The sequence below is a fragment of the Larimichthys crocea genome, chromosome III, assembly GCF_000972845.2.
Source record: "Larimichthys crocea isolate SSNF chromosome III, L_crocea_2.0, whole genome shotgun sequence".
NCBI lineage: Eukaryota > Metazoa > Chordata > Actinopteri > Sciaenidae > Larimichthys > Larimichthys crocea.
In genome coordinates, this window is record NC_040013.1 from 1,025,584 (window position 1) to 1,048,065 (window position 22,482).

General features: G+C 43.7%; 3 protein-coding genes across 4 annotated transcripts; 2 read left to right on the top strand and 1 right to left on the bottom strand.

Moving 5' to 3' along the window:
* The first annotated feature begins 2,251 nt into the window (after positions 1-2,251).
* hps4 (HPS4 biogenesis of lysosomal organelles complex 3 subunit 2) lies at positions 2,252-6,003 on the top strand. Its single transcript, XM_027273625.1, has 9 exons — positions 2,252-2,435; positions 2,726-2,833; positions 3,346-3,462; positions 3,542-3,636; positions 3,720-3,792; positions 4,340-4,972; positions 5,125-5,251; positions 5,347-5,458; positions 5,542-6,003. The coding sequence occupies exons 1-9, from the start codon at positions 2,253-2,255 to the stop codon at positions 5,708-5,710; spliced, it is 1,617 nt and encodes a 538-aa protein (XP_027129426.1). The 5' UTR covers position 2,252; the 3' UTR covers positions 5,711-6,003.
* Positions 6,004-7,501: 1,498 nt separating this feature from the next.
* On the top strand, positions 7,502-10,691 carry si:ch211-170d8.2 (hypothetical protein). The gene is made up of 3 exons (XM_010752438.3): positions 7,502-8,169; positions 10,036-10,180; positions 10,269-10,691. The coding sequence occupies exons 1-3, from the start codon at positions 7,776-7,778 to the stop codon at positions 10,549-10,551; spliced, it is 822 nt and encodes a 273-aa protein (XP_010750740.3). The 5' UTR covers positions 7,502-7,775; the 3' UTR covers positions 10,552-10,691.
* Positions 10,692-11,322: 631 nt separating this feature from the next.
* Positions 11,323-21,755, bottom strand: mlec (malectin). 2 transcript variants are annotated; one of them, XM_027277545.1, is made up of 6 exons: positions 21,600-21,755; positions 19,111-19,330; positions 17,228-17,406; positions 16,969-17,145; positions 16,231-16,288; positions 11,323-16,153 (listed from the first exon to the last, which is right to left on the bottom strand). In XM_027277545.1, the coding sequence occupies exons 2-6, from the start codon at positions 19,307-19,309 to the stop codon at positions 15,909-15,911; spliced, it is 858 nt and encodes a 285-aa protein (XP_027133346.1). In that variant the 5' UTR covers positions 19,310-19,330; positions 21,600-21,755; the 3' UTR covers positions 11,323-15,908. The 2 variants fall into 2 exon arrangements, with proteins under 2 accessions (XP_027133346.1, XP_027133345.1); XM_027277544.1 differs by lacking the exon at positions 21,600-21,755 and adding an exon at positions 19,612-19,932.
* Positions 21,756-22,482: the final 727 nt, after the last annotated feature.

A 22,482-nucleotide genomic window follows, 5' to 3' on the forward strand; every position in this document is an offset into this window, starting at 1 on the left:
GATGATGACGATGGTGATGACGATGATGATGGTGATGACGATGACAATGACGATGATGATGACGATGGTGATGACGATGATGATGGTGATGACGATGACAATGACGATGATGATGACGATGGTGATGACGATGATGATGGTGATGACGATGACGACGATGATGACGATGGTGATGACAGTGACGACGATGATGATGATGATGATGATGATGATGATGGTGATGGTGATGACGATGATGACGATGACGGTGACGATGATGATGATGATGATGATGATGGTGATGATGATGGTGATGGTGGTGATGACGATGACGGTGACAATGACGATGATGATGATGATGATGATGACGATGGTGATGATGATGATGATGGTGATGACGATGACAATGACGATGATGATGACGATGGTGATGATGATGATGATGGTGATGACGATGACAATGACGATGATGATGACGATGGTGATGACGATGATGATGGTGATGACGATGACAATGACGATGATGATGACGATGGTGATGACGATGATGATGGTGATGGTGGTGATGACGATGACGACGATGATGACGATGGTGATGACGATGGTGATGACAGTGACGACGATGATGATGATGATGATGACGATGATGATGGTGATGGTGATGACGATGATGACGATGACGGTGACGATGATGATGATGATGATGATGATGGTGATGATGATGATGGTGATGATGATGATGATGGTGATGATGATGACGGTGGCGATGATGATGATGATGATGGTGATGGTGGTGATGACGATGATGATGATGATGGTGATGATGATGACGGTGGCAATGGCGATGATGATGATGATGATGGTGACGATGACGATGATGATGATGATGATGATGGTGATGGTGACGATGATGATGATGACGATGACGGTGACAATGACGATGATGATGATGATGGTGATGATGATGATGGTGATGATGATGACGGTGGCAATGGCGATGATGGTGATGATGATGATGACGATGACGATGATGACGATGATGATGATGGCGATGACGGTGACAATGACGATGATGATGATGATGGTGATGATGATGATGGTGATGATGATGACGGTGGCAATGGCGATGATGATGATGACGATGACGATGACGATGATGATGATGATGATGATGGTGATGATGATGATGGTGATGATGACGGTGGCAATGGCGATGATGGTGATGATGATGATGATGACGATGATGATGATGATGGTGATGATGATGATGGTGATGATGATGACGGTGGCAATGGCGATGATGGTGGTGATGATGATGATGGTGATGATGGTGACGGTGGCAATGGCGATGATGGTGATGATGATGATGACGATGACGATGATGATGATGATGGTGATGATGATGATGGTGACGGTGGCAATGGCGATGATGGTGATGATGATGATGACGATGACGATGATGATGATGATGGTGATGATGATGATGGTGATGATGATGACGGTGGCAATGGCGATGATGGTGATGATGATGATGACGATGACGATGACGATGATGATGATGATGGTGATGATGATGATGGTGATGACGGTGACGACGACGACGGTGATGGTGGTGATGATGATGATGATGGTGATGATGGTGACGATGGTGGTGATGATGATGATGATGGTGATGATGGTGACGATGGTGACGATGATGATGATGATGGTGATGATGGTGATGGTGATGGTGATGATGGTGACGATGGTGATGACGATGATGACGATGATGGTGATGATGGTGATGGTGATGATGGTGACAATGATGATGACGATGATGATGATGATGATGGTGATGATGGTGACGATGGTGATTATGATGATGATGATCATCATCATCATCATCATCATCAACATCGTCAACGTCACCGTCATCATCATCACCATCTGATGATGATGATGGTGATGATGATGATGGTGATGATGATCATCATCATAATCACCATCATCATCATCATTGTCACCATCATCACCATCACCATCACCATCATCACCATCATCGTCATCATCGTCATCACCATCGTCACCATCATCACCATCATCACCATCATCATCATCATCGTCACCATCGTCACCATCATCACCATCATCATCATCATCACCACCATCGTCACCATCATCACCATCATCATCATCATCACCACCATCACCGTCGTCGTCGTCACCGTCATCACCATCATCATCATCACCATCATCATCATCATGTGACGTTGACGATGTTGATGGTGATGATGATGATGGTGATGATGATGATGGTGGTGTGTTTGTGTCAGACTCCTTTAGACCGTCAGGAGTTGCTCTGTGGGCAGCTCGCCGGCGTCAGTCGCTGCGTCTCTGAACTTTCCTTCTCTCCGGTACGAGTGCTGAGGCTGCGACGCAACAAGTTCGCCATCTGCATGAAGGATGACTTCTTCTGGGTGAGCGAGCTGCAGGATGTCCAGATGTTTGTCCAGATGTTTGTCCTGATGTTCGTCCTGATGTTCGTCCTGATGTTTGTCCAGATGTTTCTGATGTTTGTCCTGATGTTTGTCCTGATGTTTGTCCTGATGTTCGTCCTGATGTTTGTCCTGATGTTCCTGATGTTTGTCCAGATGTTTGTCCTGATGTTTGTCCTGATGTTCGTCCTGATGTTTGTCCTGATGTTCCTGATGTTTGTCCAGATGTTCCTGATGTCTCTCAGTGTTTTGATGGTTGTTGTCTCTTTCAGGCTCTCGGCTGCTCAGCGGATGTCCCCACCGTCAGCATCTGTCAGCTCCTGGATCAGCTGATTGACCTCTTTTGTTTCTACAACGGCTCGGTCCGGCAGAGCTACCAGGTTTGCGTCTTTGGTCTAATGCTGTTTTTACTTATGTTTACGTTGTTTGTGTCTCTGGTCTAACGTTGTGTTTACGTTGTGTTTACGTTGTGTTTACGTTGTTTGTGTCTCTGGTCTAATGTTGTTTTTTATGTTGTGTTTACGTTGTGTTTATGTTGTTTGTATCTCTGGTCTAACATTGTTGTTTACATTGTGTTTATGTTGTGTTTACGTTGTGTTTATGTTGTTTATATCTCTGGTCTAACGTTGTTGATTACGCTGTTGTTTACGTTGTGTTTACGTTGTGTTTACGTTGTTTGTGTCTCTGGTCTAACGTTGTTGTTTACGTTGTGTTTATGTTGTGTTTACGTTGTGTTTAGGTTGTGTTTATGTTGTTTGTATCTCTGGTCTAACGTTGTGTTTACGTTGTGTTTATGTTGTTTGTATCTCTGGTCTAACATTGTGTTTACGTTGTGTTTACGTTGTTTGTGTCTCTGATCTAACGTTGTGTTTACGTTGTGTTTACGTTGCAGCTTCACAGTTCGGAGGTGTTGGCCGCTCGCTGGGCGCGGTACCTGTCGTACCTTCAGTCCGGATCGTCTCAGCTTCATCACGTGTTCAGCTGTGTGAGAACCATCGACTCCACCAACGTATGTACAACGTTCATCTAACCTGTGCTGTCTCCTCTGATGTTCTACAGGAAGTGACTCTCTGACTTCCTGTGTGCAGGTGGACCCGCTCCTCCTCCTCAAAGCTGCCCTCATCCTGCAGGCGTGTCAGCGCTGCCCCCTGGTGTCCGCCGGCTGTATCCTCTTCAGAGGACGGTGAGCTGCCGTCCAAACAAACATCAGACTTCCTGCGGCAGCGCCGCGGTCTTCATGACTCACTTCGTGTTTTCTGTCCTCAGAGTCGTCAGCACGCAGATGTTTCCGGAGCTCACCATGAAGGTGATGGTGCACGAGAGCGAGACGTACACGAAGGTGAGACGTGACCACGAGTCATCTGCTTCATCTGTCAGCAGAGAGCGTGGACTGAAGACCACGAGTCAATATTCATGTTTCACTAACTTAGTTCAACATTTAGGAAGTACGTTTCATTTTCTTCATCTCCACGCGGCTCGCTCGAGTCTCTGCGTAGTTAAACTGTTTCCCTTCAGTGTCTGCACAGGATGTTTTATTTTGAAAACTGTTTCCCTTCAGTGTCTGCACAGGATGTTTTATTTTGAAAACCAAATGCTTGAAAAACATTTCAGAAACGTTTGAATTTTTTTTGAGAATTGAACTTTTCCTACAAAAAAAAATTACATTCTTTTTTGAAAAATCTTTAAATTACGATCTTTTTTTTTTTTTTTACGAAATATCAGATTTTTTTCTGAAAAATCTCTTTCAGAAAATTGCGTCCTTGTTTTTTTGGAAAATTGTGATCTTTTTTTTAAATTTAAATTTTTCTGAAAATTCTCATTATTTTTCGGAAAGTTGCGACATTTTCTCCTGAAAAAATTCTGTGAACATTTGTAATTTGGTTCAGGCGCTGAGGCCCGGTGCACCGACGACCTCCAGCCCATTTGGCGGCACCGTCAGCTCCACCACCGTCTTCCTGACGCCGGCTGAGCTTCAGTACCTTCGGTCCGCCCCTGTCGACAGAGACTTCAGTTCTCATCCGGCTCCACACAGAGGCGCCCCGACCAGAACCCGCCTCTCCAGAACTTTATCCGACATGCCGTCCTCTGAGTCGGACCGGTCTGATCCAGGTTCCTTCAGCCCTCACCTGTCAGACAGCTCCGTGTTCAGTCCGGGTCCATCACAAGCCGCCGCCGACCCGCCTCAATTCTCAAACGGGAAACAGGAAGCAGACGAGGAGGAGGCGGCGCTGGATGAGTCGTATTACCTGAGCTTCACCAACGGAGACGGGTCGGCGCTAGAAGAACGTCTGAACGGAGACGCTGCTGGTGGAACGACGTTTGAACAACCACACGTTGACAACGAGGAGGCCGATAGAGGTGGAGCTCCTCCTCCTCCTCCTCCTCCTCCTCCTCACTCCGACCCTGACGAGACTCCTCTCATCCCCATGACACTGTACCTGCACCGGGTCAAAGGTCTGGTTCTGGCTCTGCTGGCGGAGCCTCACTTCCTGAGTGACAACGCCGCGATGGAGGAAGTGGTAAGAAACGACGCCGTTAATGCCTGACGTGTTTCTGTAACGTTAATCTGTTTCTTTAACGTTAATCTGTGTTTTTGTAACGTTAATCTTTGGTTTCTTTAACGTTAATCTGTGGTTTCTTTAACGTTAGTCTTTGGTTTCCTCTCCTTCAGTATCACAGCAGTCTGGCGTCTCTGAACGGACTCGAGGCTCACCTGAGGACCGTTTCTCCGGGCGTACCTGGACCTCCTGGACCGTACATGTTTGCACACTTTGACTGCGTTCAGAGCACGATGACGAGTGAGAGCTCCGCCCACTGTACTCAGGGATGGATGGGGGCGGGGCCAGCATTGTTTTACCTGTCCAGGTGACGTGGTTTCTTTGTGTCTCTGCAGCCAACCTGTCTGGTGGAGCAGGCGGAGCCGCTGAGCGTCCCTTTGTCAGAGCCACGTCGCTGCTGCACTCACATTTCTGCAACACTGAGACTCTGCAGGAGGCCATTATCAGGTGAGGAGGAGGAGGGGCTCCTCAGGTGGAGGTCGGGGGTGGTGCTGTCTGAATCTGTCATTCATGTCTGGTCTTCTCTGCAGGAGCGCCGCTGCCGCTGTGTACGGGACGCGCAGCCCGGCTCAGGAGACGTTCTTCCAGCAGAGCGGCTCGCTCAGAAACTCGGGCATCCCGAACCACCAGGACAGCGCCTTCACGCTGCCCGGCAAGGCCCGGCACCGGCTGCTCAAACACGGGGTCAACCTGCTGTGACGGACAGAGGACCGAACACGGGCGACGCTCCGGGCCACAACAGAACTTTGAGTTTGTTCTGATCCAAATGAGCTGAGCGGTTCAGACAGTGCGGACATTTAAAAAACACACAGACAGACGAGTTTGTCTGCTCCGGGCCCCCGTAGAAACATGTTGGATATAAAGAAGTTATTTATTTCACATTAACGACATAAAAATCAAAATGTTTGATTTGTTTCTTTTGTTTTGAAATATTATAATGTTAAAATGTTTCTTTGTATTTATTTTTTCTCTGAACTTTTTAAATTTTTCACTTTCTGTTCTAATAAAATCAAATCTTCAGTTTTTTCTCTTCAGTCGCATCAACACAAAAAACATCAAAAGTTCCGATGTTAAAACATTTTTTATGGAAAAAAATAAATAAAAAAACTACAAACACTATAATTTCTAATTTTTCTTCTGATAATTGCGACTTTTTTAAAGAAAAATTGTTGGGGTTTTTTTTTTTTAATTGCTTTTTTTTGGCAACTTTTTTCAGAAAATAAGTCAGATTTTTTTTTTTTTAAGCTGCAATTTTCCAAAAAAAAAAAAAGTCTCATTCTTGGTAGAAAGTCAAAAACTCAATTTGCTGAAAATTCGCTTTTTTAAGGAAAAGTGCGTCGTGCTTTTCATAAAATTCTGACTTTCTGAGAATAAATCAGAATTCTGAGAAAAAAGTTGCAATTTTCAAAAAAAAAAAAAAAAGTCCAGCTGGCGTCAGGAAGACGGTGGTGGAGCTGACGGAACCGCCAAATGGGCTGGAGGTCGTCAGTGCACCGGGCCTCAGTGCCTGAACCAACATACAAATTTTCAAAAAAATGTCAGATTTTTTGTAGAGCAAGTTGCAATTTTTTCTTTAAAAAAAAGTTATTTTCTGGAAAAAAAAAAAAAAAAGTTGCAATTTTCCGAAAAAAGAGAAATTATACTGTTTGTAGTTTTTTCATATTTCAAAACAAGAAACAAAAAAAACTGATAAAAGTTTAAATTTGAATTTTTTGAAGAAAATATTGATTTTTCTGAACATTTTCCTGACGCCAGCTGAACTACGATTTTTTTTTCACGAAAATTCTAATTTTTTTCTGAAAATTGCAACTTTTCTTTGTGAAGAAAAAAAGTTTTTTTTATCTGATCATCTGGGAGCCAAAACTTTTATTTTTAAAAGAAACTTTTTAATGTAAATTCTTTTTTTTTTTTACATTTTTAATTTTCTTTGAAAATCAGATCTTTAAAACATTTTTAATAAATCACATTTACAAATTCACAAAACAAATAAACACACAATAAAACAAAAATAAACAATGTAGAAAATACATAAAATGAAACAAAATGATGAAATAAATAAAAACAGTGAGAAGAAATTCATTAAAAAATTAAACCAAAGGTGTCATGTTAAACTTTTAAACAGACTCTGGTGAAATAAGTTGAATAAGTTGCTGGTTCCGTTTCTCGTCAAACTTCGTCAGGAAACAAAAAAAGTTTTTTATCTGATCATCTGGGAGCCAAAAGTTTTTTTTTTTAAGAAACTTTTTAATGTAAATTCTTTTTTTTTTTTTACATTTTGAATTTTCTTTGAAAATCAGATTTTTTAAACTTTTTTAATAAATCACATTTACAGTTCAAAACAATAAAACAAAAAGAAATAATGTAGAAAATACATAAAATGAAACAAAATGATTAAAATAAGAAAATAAAATAAGAGAAGAAATTCATTAAAAAAATCAAAGGTGTCATGTTAAACTTTTAAACAATAAGTTCATTAAGTTGCTGGTTCCGTTCCTCGTCAAACTTATTTTTGTTCAATAATTAAATTTTTTTCTTCTTCATCCTGATGAGGTCCTCGTGCATGTGTCCCGGTGCCGTGACGTCATGCTCGGTCATTATGAATGTAAATGGGGTCCGCGCGCTTTGGGGCGCCTCATTATGCGCGCGCATTGAGGGGACGCTGCGGGGGGTAAATGATCCGGGTGGGCAGGAGGGGGCAGGTTCTTTGTGCGGGGTATAAAGGTGGAGCTCCCACAGAGACCAGGACCGGACCGGACAGACCACCATGGGCTCCGCGCGCTGCAGCTGGATTGTTCTGCTTCTCCTCATGGTGACACGTGATGTTGGAGTACGTGCTCGCGCCATTAACCCGCTTGGATTTGGGTCGGAACCCGGATCCGGACCAGCTTTACGCGCGGAGACGCGCCGGGAGCGCTGCGCGGAGCTCGCTGCGCCATGGCAGGAAAACGCACGAGCTCCCGAGGATCACGGAAACCTGCTGCGGGTCCGGGTTCGACCGTTCACACAGAGAGCCGCTCCGGGTCCGGGTCCAGCTCTGGGTCCGGGTCTGCTGTTCCCGGGGAGCTCTCTGTTCAGCTTCGTGCGGCGCGTGTACCGCTGCTGTCAGGACGGCGCGAGCTGCAGGAGCGTGAGAGGGATCCAAGGCCGGCTCAGAGGAGGTAAGACAGAACCGGAGCGGTCCACACGAGACCACATGAGACCACATGAGACCAGATAATCTGTAACAAAGTCCTGAAGACCTGCAGGAGAACTGTAGACCTGAACCACCAGCAGAACTTTAAGATCACATGACATCATCAGAGCAACTCAAAACCCCTAAGACTAAGACTAAGACTCCAGACTAAGACTAAGACTCCAGACTAAGACTAAGACTCCAAACTAAGACTAAGACTAAGACTCCAGACTAAGTTACTTAGTTACTTACTACGTGTTACTTGGTTTTTATTTCACTGTCACTGGTTTTATTTATACCTGTGTTTATTATTATTCACTGTCACTGGTTTTATTTATACCTGTGTTTATTATTATCATACAGGTGTTTATTATTATCTTACAGGTGTTTATTATTATCATACAGATGTTTATTATTATTATCTTACAGGTGTTTATTATTATCTTACAGGTGTTTATTATTATCTTACAGGTGTTTATTATTATCTTACAGATATTTATTATTATCATACAGATGTTTATTATTATTATCTTACAGATGTTTATTATTATCTTACAGGTGTTTAGTGTTAAAGTTTTGTTTTCTCACTGACTGTTTGGGAGCTGCTGTAACAAAAACTATTTCCCTGCGGGGATTAATAAAGTATTTCTGATTCTAAGACTCCAGACTAAGACTAAGATGGCAGACTAAGACTACAGACTAAAACTCCAGACTAAGACTACAGACTAAGACTCCAGACTAAGACTCCAGACTAAAACTAAGACTACAGACTAAGACTAAGACTCCAAACTAAGACTACAGACTAAGACTACAAACATTAGCTCTCAGATAACTAATGACTGTAGCTAATAGCTAATAGCTAATGTAAACCAAACACTAGCTAACTAGCAAGTCCTCGTTGATTAGCGAGCTATTTACATCTGGTCGCTAATTTTAGCAAAACAGCAGCTAACTAAAAGTTTCAGTGACAGCTAATGACAGATGGGAATTAGCTAGCTAGCATTTTGCTAATATCTGTCAGGTGTAACTACCTTAGCCCTTAGCTAGCTTGTTACATCTGATAGCCAATGCTAGCAAAACACTAGTTAACAATTAACCATCAGCTAGTCAGCTAGCATCTTGCTAACATAATCTAACACTTGGAAGCTAGCTACACCTGATAGCTAACGTTAGCAAAACACAAGCTGGCTAACGTTAGCAAACATATGTAACCAGCTAGCTACTAGCATCTGACAGCTAACGTTAGCAGAATGCTAGCTCGAAGTTTCGGTGCTACGACTGAATTTAAAATCAGCTGATTGAAACATTAGAACATCATCAGATCAACAGAAAACCCCCTTAAGACTAAGACTAAGACTTGGGATTAAGACTAAGACTAAGATTTAAGACTTGAGACTAAGATTTGAGATTAAGACTAAGACTAAGATTTAAGACTTGAGACTAAGACTTGAGACTAAGACTTGGGACTAAGACTCCAGACTAAGACAGACTCCAGACTACAAACTAAAACTAAGAATACAGACTAAGACTAAGACTCCAGACTAAGACAGACTACAGACTAAGACTTGGGACTAAGACTCCAGACTCAGACCCTCTTGTGGGTCACAGATCAGGATGAAATCAGGTCATTAACATCGGTCATTAGTTAGCGTTAAAACTTTTTTAGCTTGCTAGTGTTTTGCTAATGAAAGCTAATTAGCAATGCTAGCCTGAGCAGCAGATTACTGCAGCAGCTCCTGATCTGCATACTAATGAGCCTCAGCCGAGACGTCCTGCTGACAGACTAACGACGGATTAGCTCTGAAAACATCGTGTCATGTTCCTAACCTCTGCTCCTCCTCCTGCTCCTCAGACTCAGACCTGGAGTTCCTCCTCACCTCGGATGTGTTGTCGTTGTCCGTCCTGCGCGCCGAGCTTCACCTCCAGCTGTCCAACCCTGAACATCTGGACGTCCGTCCTGTGCTGTCCTACATGGCGAAGCGGGGACTTCCCACCAGGTACAGGTTCACCTAACGGGGACCTCTGGGACTGTCGGGTCCGGTGTGTTTCTGGTTCTGACCCGGTTTTCCTTGCCTCTTTTTCCAGGTACAGCTTGTGGTCCAGAGGGAACACAGTGGAGCTGAGGGTGGACCTGCTGTTCCTCCTCCAGAGCCTGCAGGAGGCGGCGGGCGGAGCCGCAGGAGGTGGAGGTGCCCGCCTGGTGAACATGCGGCGGGCGGTGTTTCCACCCACGACTTCAGGGGCTCTGCAGGACTCCGCGTGGGGGGAGCTGGGCCTCATCCTGGGCTGCAGTCGTCAGGGATCAGGGGTGTCCTGTGGAGGCGTTCAGCTGTCACACACACCTTTCATGGCTCTGTACTACAGGTGAACTCACCTGAGGGCGGACTCTCTGTGACATCACGCACTTTAACGTCAAATCTATTAACTTATAAATGTTATTTTTTTATATTTACGTGTAAATATTGAATATGATGAATTTTATGATGCGCTGTTTGTTATTAAAGCTTGGTGAAACTTTGTTCAGCTGCGTTTCTATTGGTGGAAAAAACAACAACACCTGGACCATGTGACAGGTGTGAACAGGTGAAGGTGGTTTAAATAAGTTAGCTAATGTTAGCATGATGCTAACTAATTTACATCACTGGTTAATTAGCGTTACACTTTGATCACATGATAAAAATTAACAAAGTGCCAAATAATCCAGCTAACATGTTGCTAAGATTAGCTATCAGATGTAGCGAAAGATTAGCATGGATTAGCTACATGTGATAGCATTAAATGGCGTTAAATCTTTTAAGCTAACCAGTGTAAACAGACGTAACTAGCTAGTTACATCTGATATCTAATATTAGCAAGATGCTAACTAGCCAATAGCATTAAGAGTTGTAGCTAGCGTTTTACTAGCATTCGCTCTCAGATGTAAACTCACTAGCTAGCAAATGCTAGCTCTTGATGCTATTGGCTAGTTAGCATCTTGCTAATATTAGCTATGAAATGTTAAAAGCTAACTATGATTAATGTAGCTGAGCTAGCTACTGTGTTGCTAAAATTCGCCAAGTATTCTCAGGAGTTTTTTTTCCAGACATTTAATAAAGTTTTACGATTCAACACAAACACTCAGTGACGACAAACAAACTCGTTCTGATAAAATAGCACATTTATTAAAAAGAGACAGCGTTTATCAGCAGATATTTTCCACGTCAGGACGTCCACCTGCCGCCTCACAGGAGACGTGTTCATCATCTGTACAGTAGGACTCAAACACACTCGCACTGCGTGATCGGTGGCGGACCTCGCCACTAGTTTGTGTGTGTGTGTGTGTGTTTTAGCTGTTCAAATTTGTCTCAGTTTAAAATTCATCTCAGTTGCTGTGAAACAAAATAAAAAGAAATAAAGAGCAACATGCTGAAAATCTGAAATAAACCAACAATTAAAACGAGTTTTTACGATGACGGGACGTGTTTGTGTGGAACTGATGTAGATTAGCCGGCTAGCTGGTAGTTAAAGTTAACAAAACACGAGCTAACGAGCTAGGTAATTTACATCAATCTTTAGTTAGCATTTTAGCTACCTAGAGTTTTGCTGACATTAGCTATCAGATGTTAACTAGCTATTAATTGATATAAGTTAGCTAACCAGGTACATCTGATATGTTAGCAAAATTAAAAGTTACTTAATAATAGCTTTAGTTAGCTAGTTAGCTAGCTTCTGGCTAACATTAACTACCAGATTAGCATTGGGATTGGGGATAATTAGTGGTGATTAATGAGATGAAGAACCTTTCTTAACGACGACATTTCTTTGGTTCTCACGTGAACAGAAAAAACAGAGTAGATCTTCATTCCACTCGGGTTCATTCAGCGGGAAAACGTTTGGACTGAAACACGAAGAACACAAAGGTCGACTGAACATTAGCTATCAGATGTAACTAGCTCGCTATCGTCTGACACAGATTAGCTAGTTACGTATGATGTCTAATGTTAGCAAAATGCTAGCTAACTACTTTGTAATTTTAATTACATTAGTTAGCCTTAATAGCTTTAGCTAGCTAGTTAGCTACGACTGCTAAGACTGATGTACTGATAGAGGTCTGACAGCTAATGTTGGCGAAAATGTTAGCTAACTAACTAGATACTGTACAATCGATTATTAGTTAGCTAGCATTTCGCTAACATCAGCTAACGCGATACGTGACTTTAGCTCTGAGAAACGTCGAGCTCAGCGACGGGCTGGAGGTTCGACTCCGGATACGTTTGCGTGGAATGAAAAACTCGCTCCGAAACAAACCGACAAACAAAAGAGCGACTTCAAGGCGAGTGATGGTAAAGCATGGTGTATTCAATAATTCAAGGCAACAGAGACAAAAACACAAACAAAATGATTTAAAATACACGAGGCAGTGCAAAATGTCACACCAATAAAACATGAAAAGAAAACAAAGATCCTGAGGACAAAAAATTCAAACAGATTATAAAATAATCCAGATCAACTGATTTAAATTAGATAGAATAAACTGGAAGATCCCACATGTTCAGATATAATCTCATTTATTCATCAGTTCATCAAACCGCCCCTTTAATTTAATCCATTACGCAAGTTAGCTTAGCATTTTGCTAACGTTAACATACAAATGTAACCAGCTAGCTAACCTTTGATGAAGTTACATCCGACGGACGTTAGCAAAATGCTACTTAGCTAATTTACATCAGTCATTAGTTAGCGTTAAACCTTTCAGCTAGTTTGTTTTGCTAACATTAACGACCATCAAGTTAGCTAGCAGTCACTAGCGCTAAGCTACATCAATCGATAGCTAGCCTGTTTCTAATATTAGCTGTGAGATAGCTTACTATCAACTCATGTAGCTTAGCTAGCTGTTAGCCGTTAGCCATCAGATGTAAGCAGCTAGCTAACTAAAGACTGATGTATTATTATATAACCGCACACTAAATGTATTTATTTTATTTTAAACTCTGTACCAACAAACCGTTCGTCCCCCAGAAGAAGAAAAGGCCACTTCCTCAGGAGAAAAATTAAAAAAACAAAAAAACCCCGAACACCTCGGCTGCAACGCAAAAAACAAAACAAACAAAAAAAGGTGATCGCACGCTAAAAAGTGCGATCTTCGTACCGTTATATACAGACGCAGCTCGGATCAGAACACGGTGACTTTGGTGCTCAGTTAAATCTTCAGAGGAAATCTCTTAAATAAAACAACAAACAAAAAAAAAAAACACAGACTGACCGACCGACTGAAGAGTTCTCGCCCCAACAGGAAACAGGAAGGAGAATCGAGGAGCGATCCACGCCGCCTGAATTGGTACGTTTGTTACGTAGCGCTGCGTTGGTTTGGCGACAGCGACACTGTTCAGGGAGGTCACGTGACGTTTAAGACGCATCAGTGAGACAAAGTTACAAAACCGTCCTCAAGAGTTCAGCGAAGAAGCTAGTTAGCTAATCCTCAGCTAGCATCAGCCATCAGATGTAAACAGCTCGTTAGCAATTCATGTTTAAAACTACTTAATTAACTTAAACCGAACTCTAATCAACATTAGTTTTACTATCATTTGATGTAGGCTAACTAGCTAGTTACATCTGATAGATGCTAGTCATTTTAGCCGTTAGCTGACGAGGATTTGCTAACTCAAAGGTAAAATGTAGCTTAGCTTAATTGCACTGAAAGTTGACATTGAATGAACAGAAATGGTACGGTCCACGTTACGAGACAACAGACTCCGTAAACACCTGATTGTTTGTGCTTTCTCGTCTCTCCGGATGAACTTTGAGGACCAGATTCAAACAAAACGGAGGACAGCGCGACGCTAGCGGCTCATCAGACAAGAAACAAACAAAATGTCCTCCAGTCTTACTCCAGAACTAAACTGAACCCTGCCAAGCCCCGCCCCCTTTTCCTCTGTGCTCCAATCACATTTGAGCAAGTCAACCTCCTCCTTTCCGGAACGTAAACATGCTACGTTAGCTAGAGTTGAAGCTAATGTTAGCGAAATGCTAGCCGAGTCCGATGTAGCTAGCACTTTGCTAACATTAGCCACCTTAAGACGTGCCTATAGTCGTGCGCTAACACGTAGCATATCTACGTACAGGAAAGGGGGAAGTTGACTTTGCTCAACTGTGATTGGAGCATCGAGGCAAAGGGGGGGCGGGGCTTCAGAGAGGTCAGGTTAGTTTTCGTCAAATCAAAAACAGGCTCTCTTATGCTAACAAACAAACAAACAAACAAACATTCTTTGGCAAAATAAAAAAAGGCAGCGTGCAAACGATGAGCGAGCGAGAGTCACTCGAGCGTTTCACAGCGTAAACTTTGCCGCTCGCTAAACGTTTCGACATTCTCACTTTGTAACGAGACGAAAAACAAAAAACAAAAAACAAACAAAGAAGATCAGAGACGTCTGTTTGTGCATTAAACAACCGACGGCTAACTGATGACCACGGTTAGCCGGCTAGTTACATCTGATAATTTAAATCAACCATTAGTTAGCGTTTTGTTAACATTAGCTACCACATGTAACAAGCTAGTTAACGCTAGATAACGACTGATGTAACTTAGCGTTTTGCTAATCTACGTCAATGATGCTAGTTACATCTGATTGCTATTTTTTTTTTTTTATCAAAAACACTAGCTAATTAATTAGCTAATTTACAGCAGCTAGCCATCAGATGTACGTAGCTCACTATCAACTGATGCAGATTAGCTAGTCACATTTGATATTGTTAGCAAAATGCTAGGTTAGCCAGCCAATTCACACATAGCTTTAGCTAGCTAGTTAAATTACACCAATCTTTAGTTATGTATCAAGAGATTTAGCTAGCATTTTGCCAACATTAGCTATCAGGCACGACTAGTTAGCTAGCAGTTAACTATTTAGCTAATCTACGTCAATGATAGCTAGCTGATGGCTAATGTTAACTTTGCTGATATTTGCTATGTAGATGATGTAGATAGCTAATGTTAGCAAAACACTAGCTTACTAGCTAGGTAACATCAATCTGATTTAGCTAGCGTATGGTAACGTCGTCTAGCCGACGCAACTAGCCGGCCAATTTCCATTAACCATTAGTTAGCCGTGATAGCATTAGCTAGCTAGTTAGCTAGCATTTCGCTAACATTAGGCATCAGGTGCATTGAACAAGCGTCATGTACGTAAAAGGCGAGTGGACGTAGACAGCAGAGAGAAAAACAATCCAACAGTTTATGGCGTAGATGATGATGGCACGTCGACGAAGAAAAGACACAAAAATAAAAAAAGTTGAAGAAAAAATGGCAACTGTGTTTCCACCAACCGTCACTCACGGCTTCAATCTATGCAACCAATTTCTACGCAGCACCACCTTCCGCTGAAGGAGTGTCGGAGGGCTTCCTCCACCTCCTCGCTACACCCGGTACAAAACAATAAAAAAAACGTCAGGGCGGGCTCGGACCGAGCGTCCCCGTTAGCTGCTGAAATGTGGCTTCAAACCGTGAAGATCCGGTCAGCAGGGGTGGAAACATTCACAAAACAAGCGCACCTCCTCCTCCTCCAATCAGACCGCGGCGTTCACTTCAAAAGTATTTGTCCTCAGTCGTCTTTTTTTTTTTTTTTTTTTTTTGTCCTCTGTGTTTGCTTTACCTGTGCTGATGTCACCTTAACCCCGCCCCCTGACCCCGCCCCCTCCGTCTTCATAGTCTCACGTCAGACGGACGCGTCTCCGCCCGCCTCCGTCGCCCGCTCACAGCCGACAGAGGCAGAACAGCGTCGGGATGAACACGCCAAACGCCACCAGGATGGGGAACATGAGGCTGCTGTTGTCGGCGGCGTACGGGTTCGGTGTTCGCGGGCCGGACCGGACCTGTAACTTCGAACCCGGCGGGACTTTTTTCTTCCCGCCTTCCTCGCCGCCCTCCGTCTCCTCCTCGTCTTCGTCCTCTTCCTCGTGTTTCTCCAGGCCGGGGTGAGGCTGGAGTTTGGGCACGTCTGTCCACGACAGGAAAAGGAAGGTTAGCATCGGCTACGTCAGCTACATGCTACATGCTAACGGCGTCAGGACTCACCTTCCAGCGTCCCCTTCATGACGTACAGAGCGCACACTTTGGGGTTGTCATAGTAACCCTGAAACAGAAAAACACATCACATGACTTAACACATGCTAACGTCACGTGATCCTGAGCTGACAGGCGTGCTAACGCGTAGCTAATGGACGACGGCTTCCGAGTTCCGCCCCCTAAAGAGACGAAGAGAAATCTGTGTTTTAACCGTGTTCAAACTGCTCTCAGCGGCACAGACCCGAGTCCACAGAAATAATGTGAACTTCAAAGTGTGGTCATGTCGTGCTGCTCGCTCACATGTTGCTGCTGAAGCCGTCACACTTTTAGTTTTGGCTCTGTGAGCTCAGACGTCAGGATCACATTCACTCCATGTTAACAGAGAGCAGACGAAGGCAGACGTACCAGTTCTTTACCTCGCTCTACAGGACATATTTCTAACTTTGTCTACACAAATTATACATGTAGATGTTCAGGAAGACTTCAGGATGCTGATGATCACGTTTGTTCATTGATACGACCTACGGTTTGTTGACAGATGTCTGTTGTTTGACGGTTACTTTCAAGGGTTTCTGTCTCTCAGGAGCGTCAGTTGGCTCCATAGCAGTCGACCAATCAGAGCAGAGCACGGCTGTTTCTATTTATAGCAGTTCACTGCAGCTGGTTGCCAGGCAGAATTTCACAAGGCTGACTGTGATTGGCTTAATTAAAGTCCTTAAAGTCACAGAGCTGTGTTTGCCGTCTCACCTTTACGAACTCCACCGTCAGCTTGCCGTTGAAGGTGGACACCTCGCCCTGCACGCTCAGCTTGCCGCGCCTGATGGAGAAGGAGACGGTCTCATCGTGGGCGGTGCTGTGACCCACGCGGTCGAAGATGTCCAGGTCCTTCACCACCGTGTGTCCGTTCAGACGGACGTCAAACACCTGAACACAACACGTTCACAGGTGAGTAACGATCGACAGCCGACACCCGGCACCTCCTCACACCTGAACACCCGCACCTCACCTTTTGCTGCGACTGGGCGAAGTAAACCTCCGCGTACTTCATCACCAGGATGTAGTCTCCCTCGTCTCGGATCGGGATGTCGTATCCGAACGTGTCCTCGTTGTAGCGCTCCGTCTGATACAGGACCTGATCCTCCGGGCTGGAGCGCAGGATCGGCAGGCGCATCCCGTAATCTGACGCTGGGGAGAGAGGCGAGCTAACGTTAGCTTTAGGTAACGTTAGCTTCAAAACAGACAAAACATCATAGTGGCTTTTGTTGGATAACGTTAGCTTTTTGCCGTTTGCAGGTTTCCATCACCAGTGGGGATGTAACGATGCATCGCGACATGATTAAAAATCGGTACAAATGTGAGACGATTCACCGGTTCACAGAAAAAATGAGTCGCGATAGGATCTGTTCTTTTTCTTACGTTATTTTTTTAAAAAGTCACTGGTTGGTGATTCATTTGTTCAACGTCAGACGTCAAGTCACGTGACTCACGTCACTACGTAGGTACGGAGCACAGAGCGAAGGAAGAAACAGAGGACGCACCGAGCAGTTTGAAATCAGCTGTGTGGAGCAATTTGGATTCAATATATACACAAATACAACCGTGAGAAACAGACTGAACCAAAACAGCATGGAAACATAGAGAGACTGCAACATGTAGAGGCAACACGAGCAACGTGCAGCGGCAACACGAGCAACGTGCAGCGGCAACACGAGCAACATGCAGCAGCAGATCAGCCACAGTGAGAAGCAAAGTAACGTTACGCCGCCTCGAGATGAAAACTGCAGATCACAGCAGTTAACATCAGTTTACTGAGAGACTGTTTCTAAAGAAAGCAGATATCTGAGTTTGTTGTTTAACTTTTTATAAGAACAAACTGTTTGAGAGTTTCTGTAAAGGAAGAACCTCAGAGTTTTTCCCTACAAATAAACAGATCATTTTATTTGGTCAGAATTTGTCTGTAGCTCATTTTGATTTTTAAAAAATAAATGAAAATCGTATCGTAAAGAAAAAACCTTGAACCGTATCGAGTCGTGAGTCGAGTGTATCGTTACATCCCTGATCACCAGCTAACTGTTTGGCAGAGTGACGTCACAGATGAGCTAACGGCTGCTTCCTACTAGCCAAGAGCGATGCAAAGCAGCGGCTAACAAGCTAAGCTTCGGTTAGCTGGTAGCTACTAGCAACTAGCTAACCGTAACCCCTGAGTATTGCTGCTGTATGAGCTAACCGTTAGCTCGCTCGCTAACGTAACTTCTAGCAAAATGCTATCCGCGTGGATGTGTTGTTTGCTTACAGCTTACCAAATTATGTCACCAGCTAACAGGTAAGCTAACGGCTGCTTCCGACTAAAACACAACGCAAAGCAACAGGGGCTAACTAGCTAACCCAAGCTAAGCTTCGGTTAGCTCATCGCTACTAGCAGCTAGCCAACTGTAACCCTAACGTATAGGACGGATAGCAGCCGCTAATGACAGACTCCCTTTAACTCCCGAAACAGTTAGCAAAATGCTAAGTGAACGGCTACATCACTTAGCATTTTGCTAACGTTACGTTAGCTCGCTCGCTAACGTAACCGTTAGCAAAATACTAAGTGAACGGCTACATCACTTAGCATTTTGCTAACGTAACCGTTAGCTCGCTTGCTAACATAACCGTTAGCAAAATGCTAAGTGAACGGCTACATTACTTAGCATTTTGCTAACGTAACCGTTAGCTCGCTCGTTAACGTAACCACACATCATCAGCTGCTTCCTGTGCACGCGCAGGGGGCGGAGCTGCTCTATGCTGACTCCTCGTTAGTCTGTGGTGACTTCCGGAGCGTGCAGAGAAACCTTCACAATGTCACACCTGTACAGGTGCACACACACACACACACACACACACACGTACCTTTGCCGACCTTCCCCTCCAGCGGGTCCTTCTTGAAGTGGATGCCGTGCACGTCCACATGAGTGTCCCCCCCGGCGTTCACAGCCCAGATCACCCGCTCGGAGAGGCTCGGGCCCCCGCCGCCGTCCGCCCTGCAGCTCCGCTCCGCCAGCAGCGCTGCGAGGAGCCCGACCACGAGCTGCGCCGTGAGCCGCTGCATCGCCACACACACAGCCCGGTCCTGCACGCACACACACGGACACACACACACGCACAGAGTCGGTGTCTGCACGGAAGCTCCACATATGGCGAGCTAGCCGCAACATGATAGGGGGGTTAGCACCGTGCTAACGGCACCGACACCGGCTGAGAGGCGGAGTGTGATCGGTAACACACACACACACCGAACACACTCCCCTCGGTATCGGTGTGTACTAATCAACCAAACACTTAAATACACCCAGCGGTTAGCAGCTAACGTTAGCGACCTGTCTGACCAGAAATACCCGGCAGCGTCTCTACCTTCCCCCCGTCCACGGATGTCTTCAGCCGGCCTGCGTGAGCTCGCTTCTGCCGGGCACCAGGCGTCCACACCACGGGGACAGAGTGCAGATAGTGTCGGTGTGTCGGAGGCCGGTGGCTGCTTGGCTACAGCCCGCTGGTGCGCTGACTTTTCATTCAATGGTTCGACATTAGCTCCGGGTCCGGGTCCAGCGGCCGCCTGGCAGTCAGCAGAAGGCGGAACAGCACCAGCGAGCGTTGGACTTCCTGTGGCCAATGAGTGACAGGTACGGCGGAGTGATGTGTCGGAGCGGACGAGCCGGTTCCAGGGTTGGGAAGTTGGAGTCTTTTCACTGAATCGGATCACTTAGTGTCGGATGGAAAATTGGACGAATCTTTTTTTTTTGAGTCATTTCGTTCATTCACTAATGCAGCGCTGTAGCATAGATAGATAGATAGATAGATAGATAGATAGATAGATAGATAGATAGATAGATAGATAGATAGATGTAAACTGAAATATCAGTATAAATATATGTGTGGCAGTATGGGCAGAATTTACAGTATTTACAGTACACAGTGAAAAAAAAAAAAATAGTTGGCTGTGCAGTGCAAAGTACTGCAAGTTTTTTAGAGTCTGTAGAGTCTGATACTTTATTGATCCCCAAGGAAATTCAAGCATCCAGTAGCAGCATGCAAACATACATTAGAATGAACCTATAACACAGTAACCGTAATTCAAAATTAACCTGAGATAGTTCTAAATTTAAATATGTACACAGAGATTAAACATTTGCATATGATTTAAATATGTACAAAAATTTGCATAGAAGATAAATATATAACTGTGTTATAAAGTTCACCCGTGCTAAACATCTATATGCAAGACTCAAACCTGTGGACACGTCGTTGAGTCATGAACTATTTCTGTTTCCATGTGACGAGGGAACGTACTGCATTATGAGTTATATAAAAGATTAGTTCAAATTAATCAATGCGTTCAAGAATGACACACTCCTAACCGGTTCAAAGAGCTAGCTCTTACCACTATGAGCCGTTATTTATTATTTTATGTTTATTGTTTTTATTGTATCTTTAATTTTTCTTAATTGTAAAGTAATACAGTGCACTACGGGTGCTGACTGAATGTCAGGATAGACAAGGATCGTACCACCAAAGGCAATTTATTGATATTAGAAGATGTAATTTTTTTATTTTTGAATACTTCAGTACAAAGGATGTATTGAATAATGTGAGTGATATATGTGTACACATATAAATCACAAGTCACATCAAGTCTGGCTGAATTATTAAAGGTGTAAGTGGTAAAATGAAGAGGCGAGTCTTCTTGGTGAGTCAAATGATCCGACTCCCTAAAAAGACCCGAACTTCCCATCAGTAGTACTCCGTCTGATCACCCCTCCTCCTGTTTGTAACGTTCCCTCAACGTTTAAACAACGTTTCACGTCATAAACCAATCAAACGCTGCTTTCCTGTAACATTAAATAAATATATCGATGATTGTCGATCATGTATTTCCTCGTGGTATTGAGCGGTGATTGGCGGTTCCCTGAAGCCGCGTGACTTTTTAACACGTCAAGTGAAGTACCTGGGCGCGTGCCTCCCTGAGCTCAGCCTGTCAGGCGCTCAGGCTCAGCTCGCGCGCACACCCCCTCCGTTAACCGGAGCTCACGTTAATAATCAACAACTAAACACGTTTGTACGTAAACGGTGGATCCGGTTCGGTTTAAAGTTGTGAACAAAAGTTAGAGAAGCTTTAAAACTCATTTAAATGCTAGAATGCTAACGCTGAAAGCTAGCCTGACTTAGTTCACTAAAGTTTGGTCGCTGCAAACGTTTGTAAATCACTGACACGTTATTCTGACACTGACATTCACATTCAAAGCGATAAAAACAGTTTGATTTTAAATACAGAGTAAAACGAGTCTGCGCGTGCTCTTTAAAGGAAACTCCCCCCCTTTTTTTTTTTGCTATGGTTTGGTCCTGACCGGCCTCGTCCAATCAGGAGAGTCCAACGCAGCGCGCACACGGTCCGCTCCATGAAGGAATGAATGGAGATAGTTGCCATGGTAACAGCAGCTCCCCGCCTCCCGCCTGGCAGGTGCGTGATGGCGGTGGACATGCGCAGTAAGAGCCTCTGTCCTCAAACTAAAGGCAAATATACGGAAGCCGAATGCGGCCGTTCAAATGTTTTTTGTAATGTTTGACATTATTTTTGACACTTTGAAATAAAATCAAATAAATAATAAAGAGTTAAACCACGTCACGACTTTCTCCTGTGTTAATTATATTTATTTATTTGTTTAATCACTTCCTGTTCATTATTATTTCTGTGTTTATTAATGACACTGAAGTTTCAGTTAATGTTGACTGTTCATTTAAATGTGTTTGTAAGTTATTTAATATGTAAATATCGTCACTCATACACAATCTATCTTTACCCTTTGTGTACAAATACTAGTGTGTGTATATATATTATAAATATCACGTCTCAGTGTATTAGTACTGTGTATAACTGTAATATATTTGTATTTATTTGTGAATGTTTTGTATTTTTTATTGCTGTAACCAGGATTAAAACCTCCTCCCTGTATAAACTCTTAAAGTCACATTATTCCATGAAAACACAATATTTGAAATGAAAACAAACTGTGACATCACAGGAATGTAACTTTTGTATTTCCTGTAATATTCAGTTTCTTTATCAGCTGATTCGTCAGCGCTGTAAACAAACTCGTACATAAACTCAGTCAGCTGTTGACTGTCATGTGACGTTCTGCAGTATGAATAATAGATATCACCCTGCAGCACAGGGTGATATCACAGTGTACCGTCCTGACACATACGTGATGACATTAAAGATTAATGCAC

Excerpts from the sequence above, each read along its gene's own strand:
- hps4 (XM_027273625.1), top strand. The coding sequence starts at position 2,253 with ATGATGGTGATGATGATGATGGTGGTGTGTTTGTGTCAGACTCCTTTA. Across the intron at positions 2,436-2,725 it reads TGAAGGATGACTTCTTCTGG|GCTCTCGGCTGCTCAGCGGA; the intron begins GTGAGCGAGCTG and ends TGTCTCTTTCAG. Across the intron at positions 3,637-3,719 it reads TGTATCCTCTTCAGAGGACG|AGTCGTCAGCACGCAGATGT; the intron begins GTGAGCTGCCGT and ends TTCTGTCCTCAG.
- mlec (XM_027277545.1), bottom strand. The coding sequence starts at position 19,309 with ATGCAGCGGCTCACGGCGCAGCTCGTGGTCGGGCTCCTCGCAGCGCTG. Across the intron at positions 17,407-19,110 it reads GGAGGGGAAGGTCGGCAAAG|CGTCAGATTACGGGATGCGC; the intron begins GTACGTGTGTGT and ends CTCTCTCCCCAG. Across the intron at positions 16,289-16,968 it reads TGACGGTGGAGTTCGTAAAG|GGTTACTATGACAACCCCAA; the intron begins GTGAGACGGCAA and ends TTTCTGTTTCAG.
- si:ch211-170d8.2 (XM_010752438.3), top strand. The coding sequence starts at position 7,776 with ATGGGCTCCGCGCGCTGCAGCTGGATTGTTCTGCTTCTCCTCATGGTG. Across the intron at positions 8,170-10,035 it reads CCAAGGCCGGCTCAGAGGAG|ACTCAGACCTGGAGTTCCTC; the intron begins GTAAGACAGAAC and ends CCTGCTCCTCAG. Across the intron at positions 10,181-10,268 it reads AAGCGGGGACTTCCCACCAG|GTACAGCTTGTGGTCCAGAG; the intron begins GTACAGGTTCAC and ends CTCTTTTTCCAG.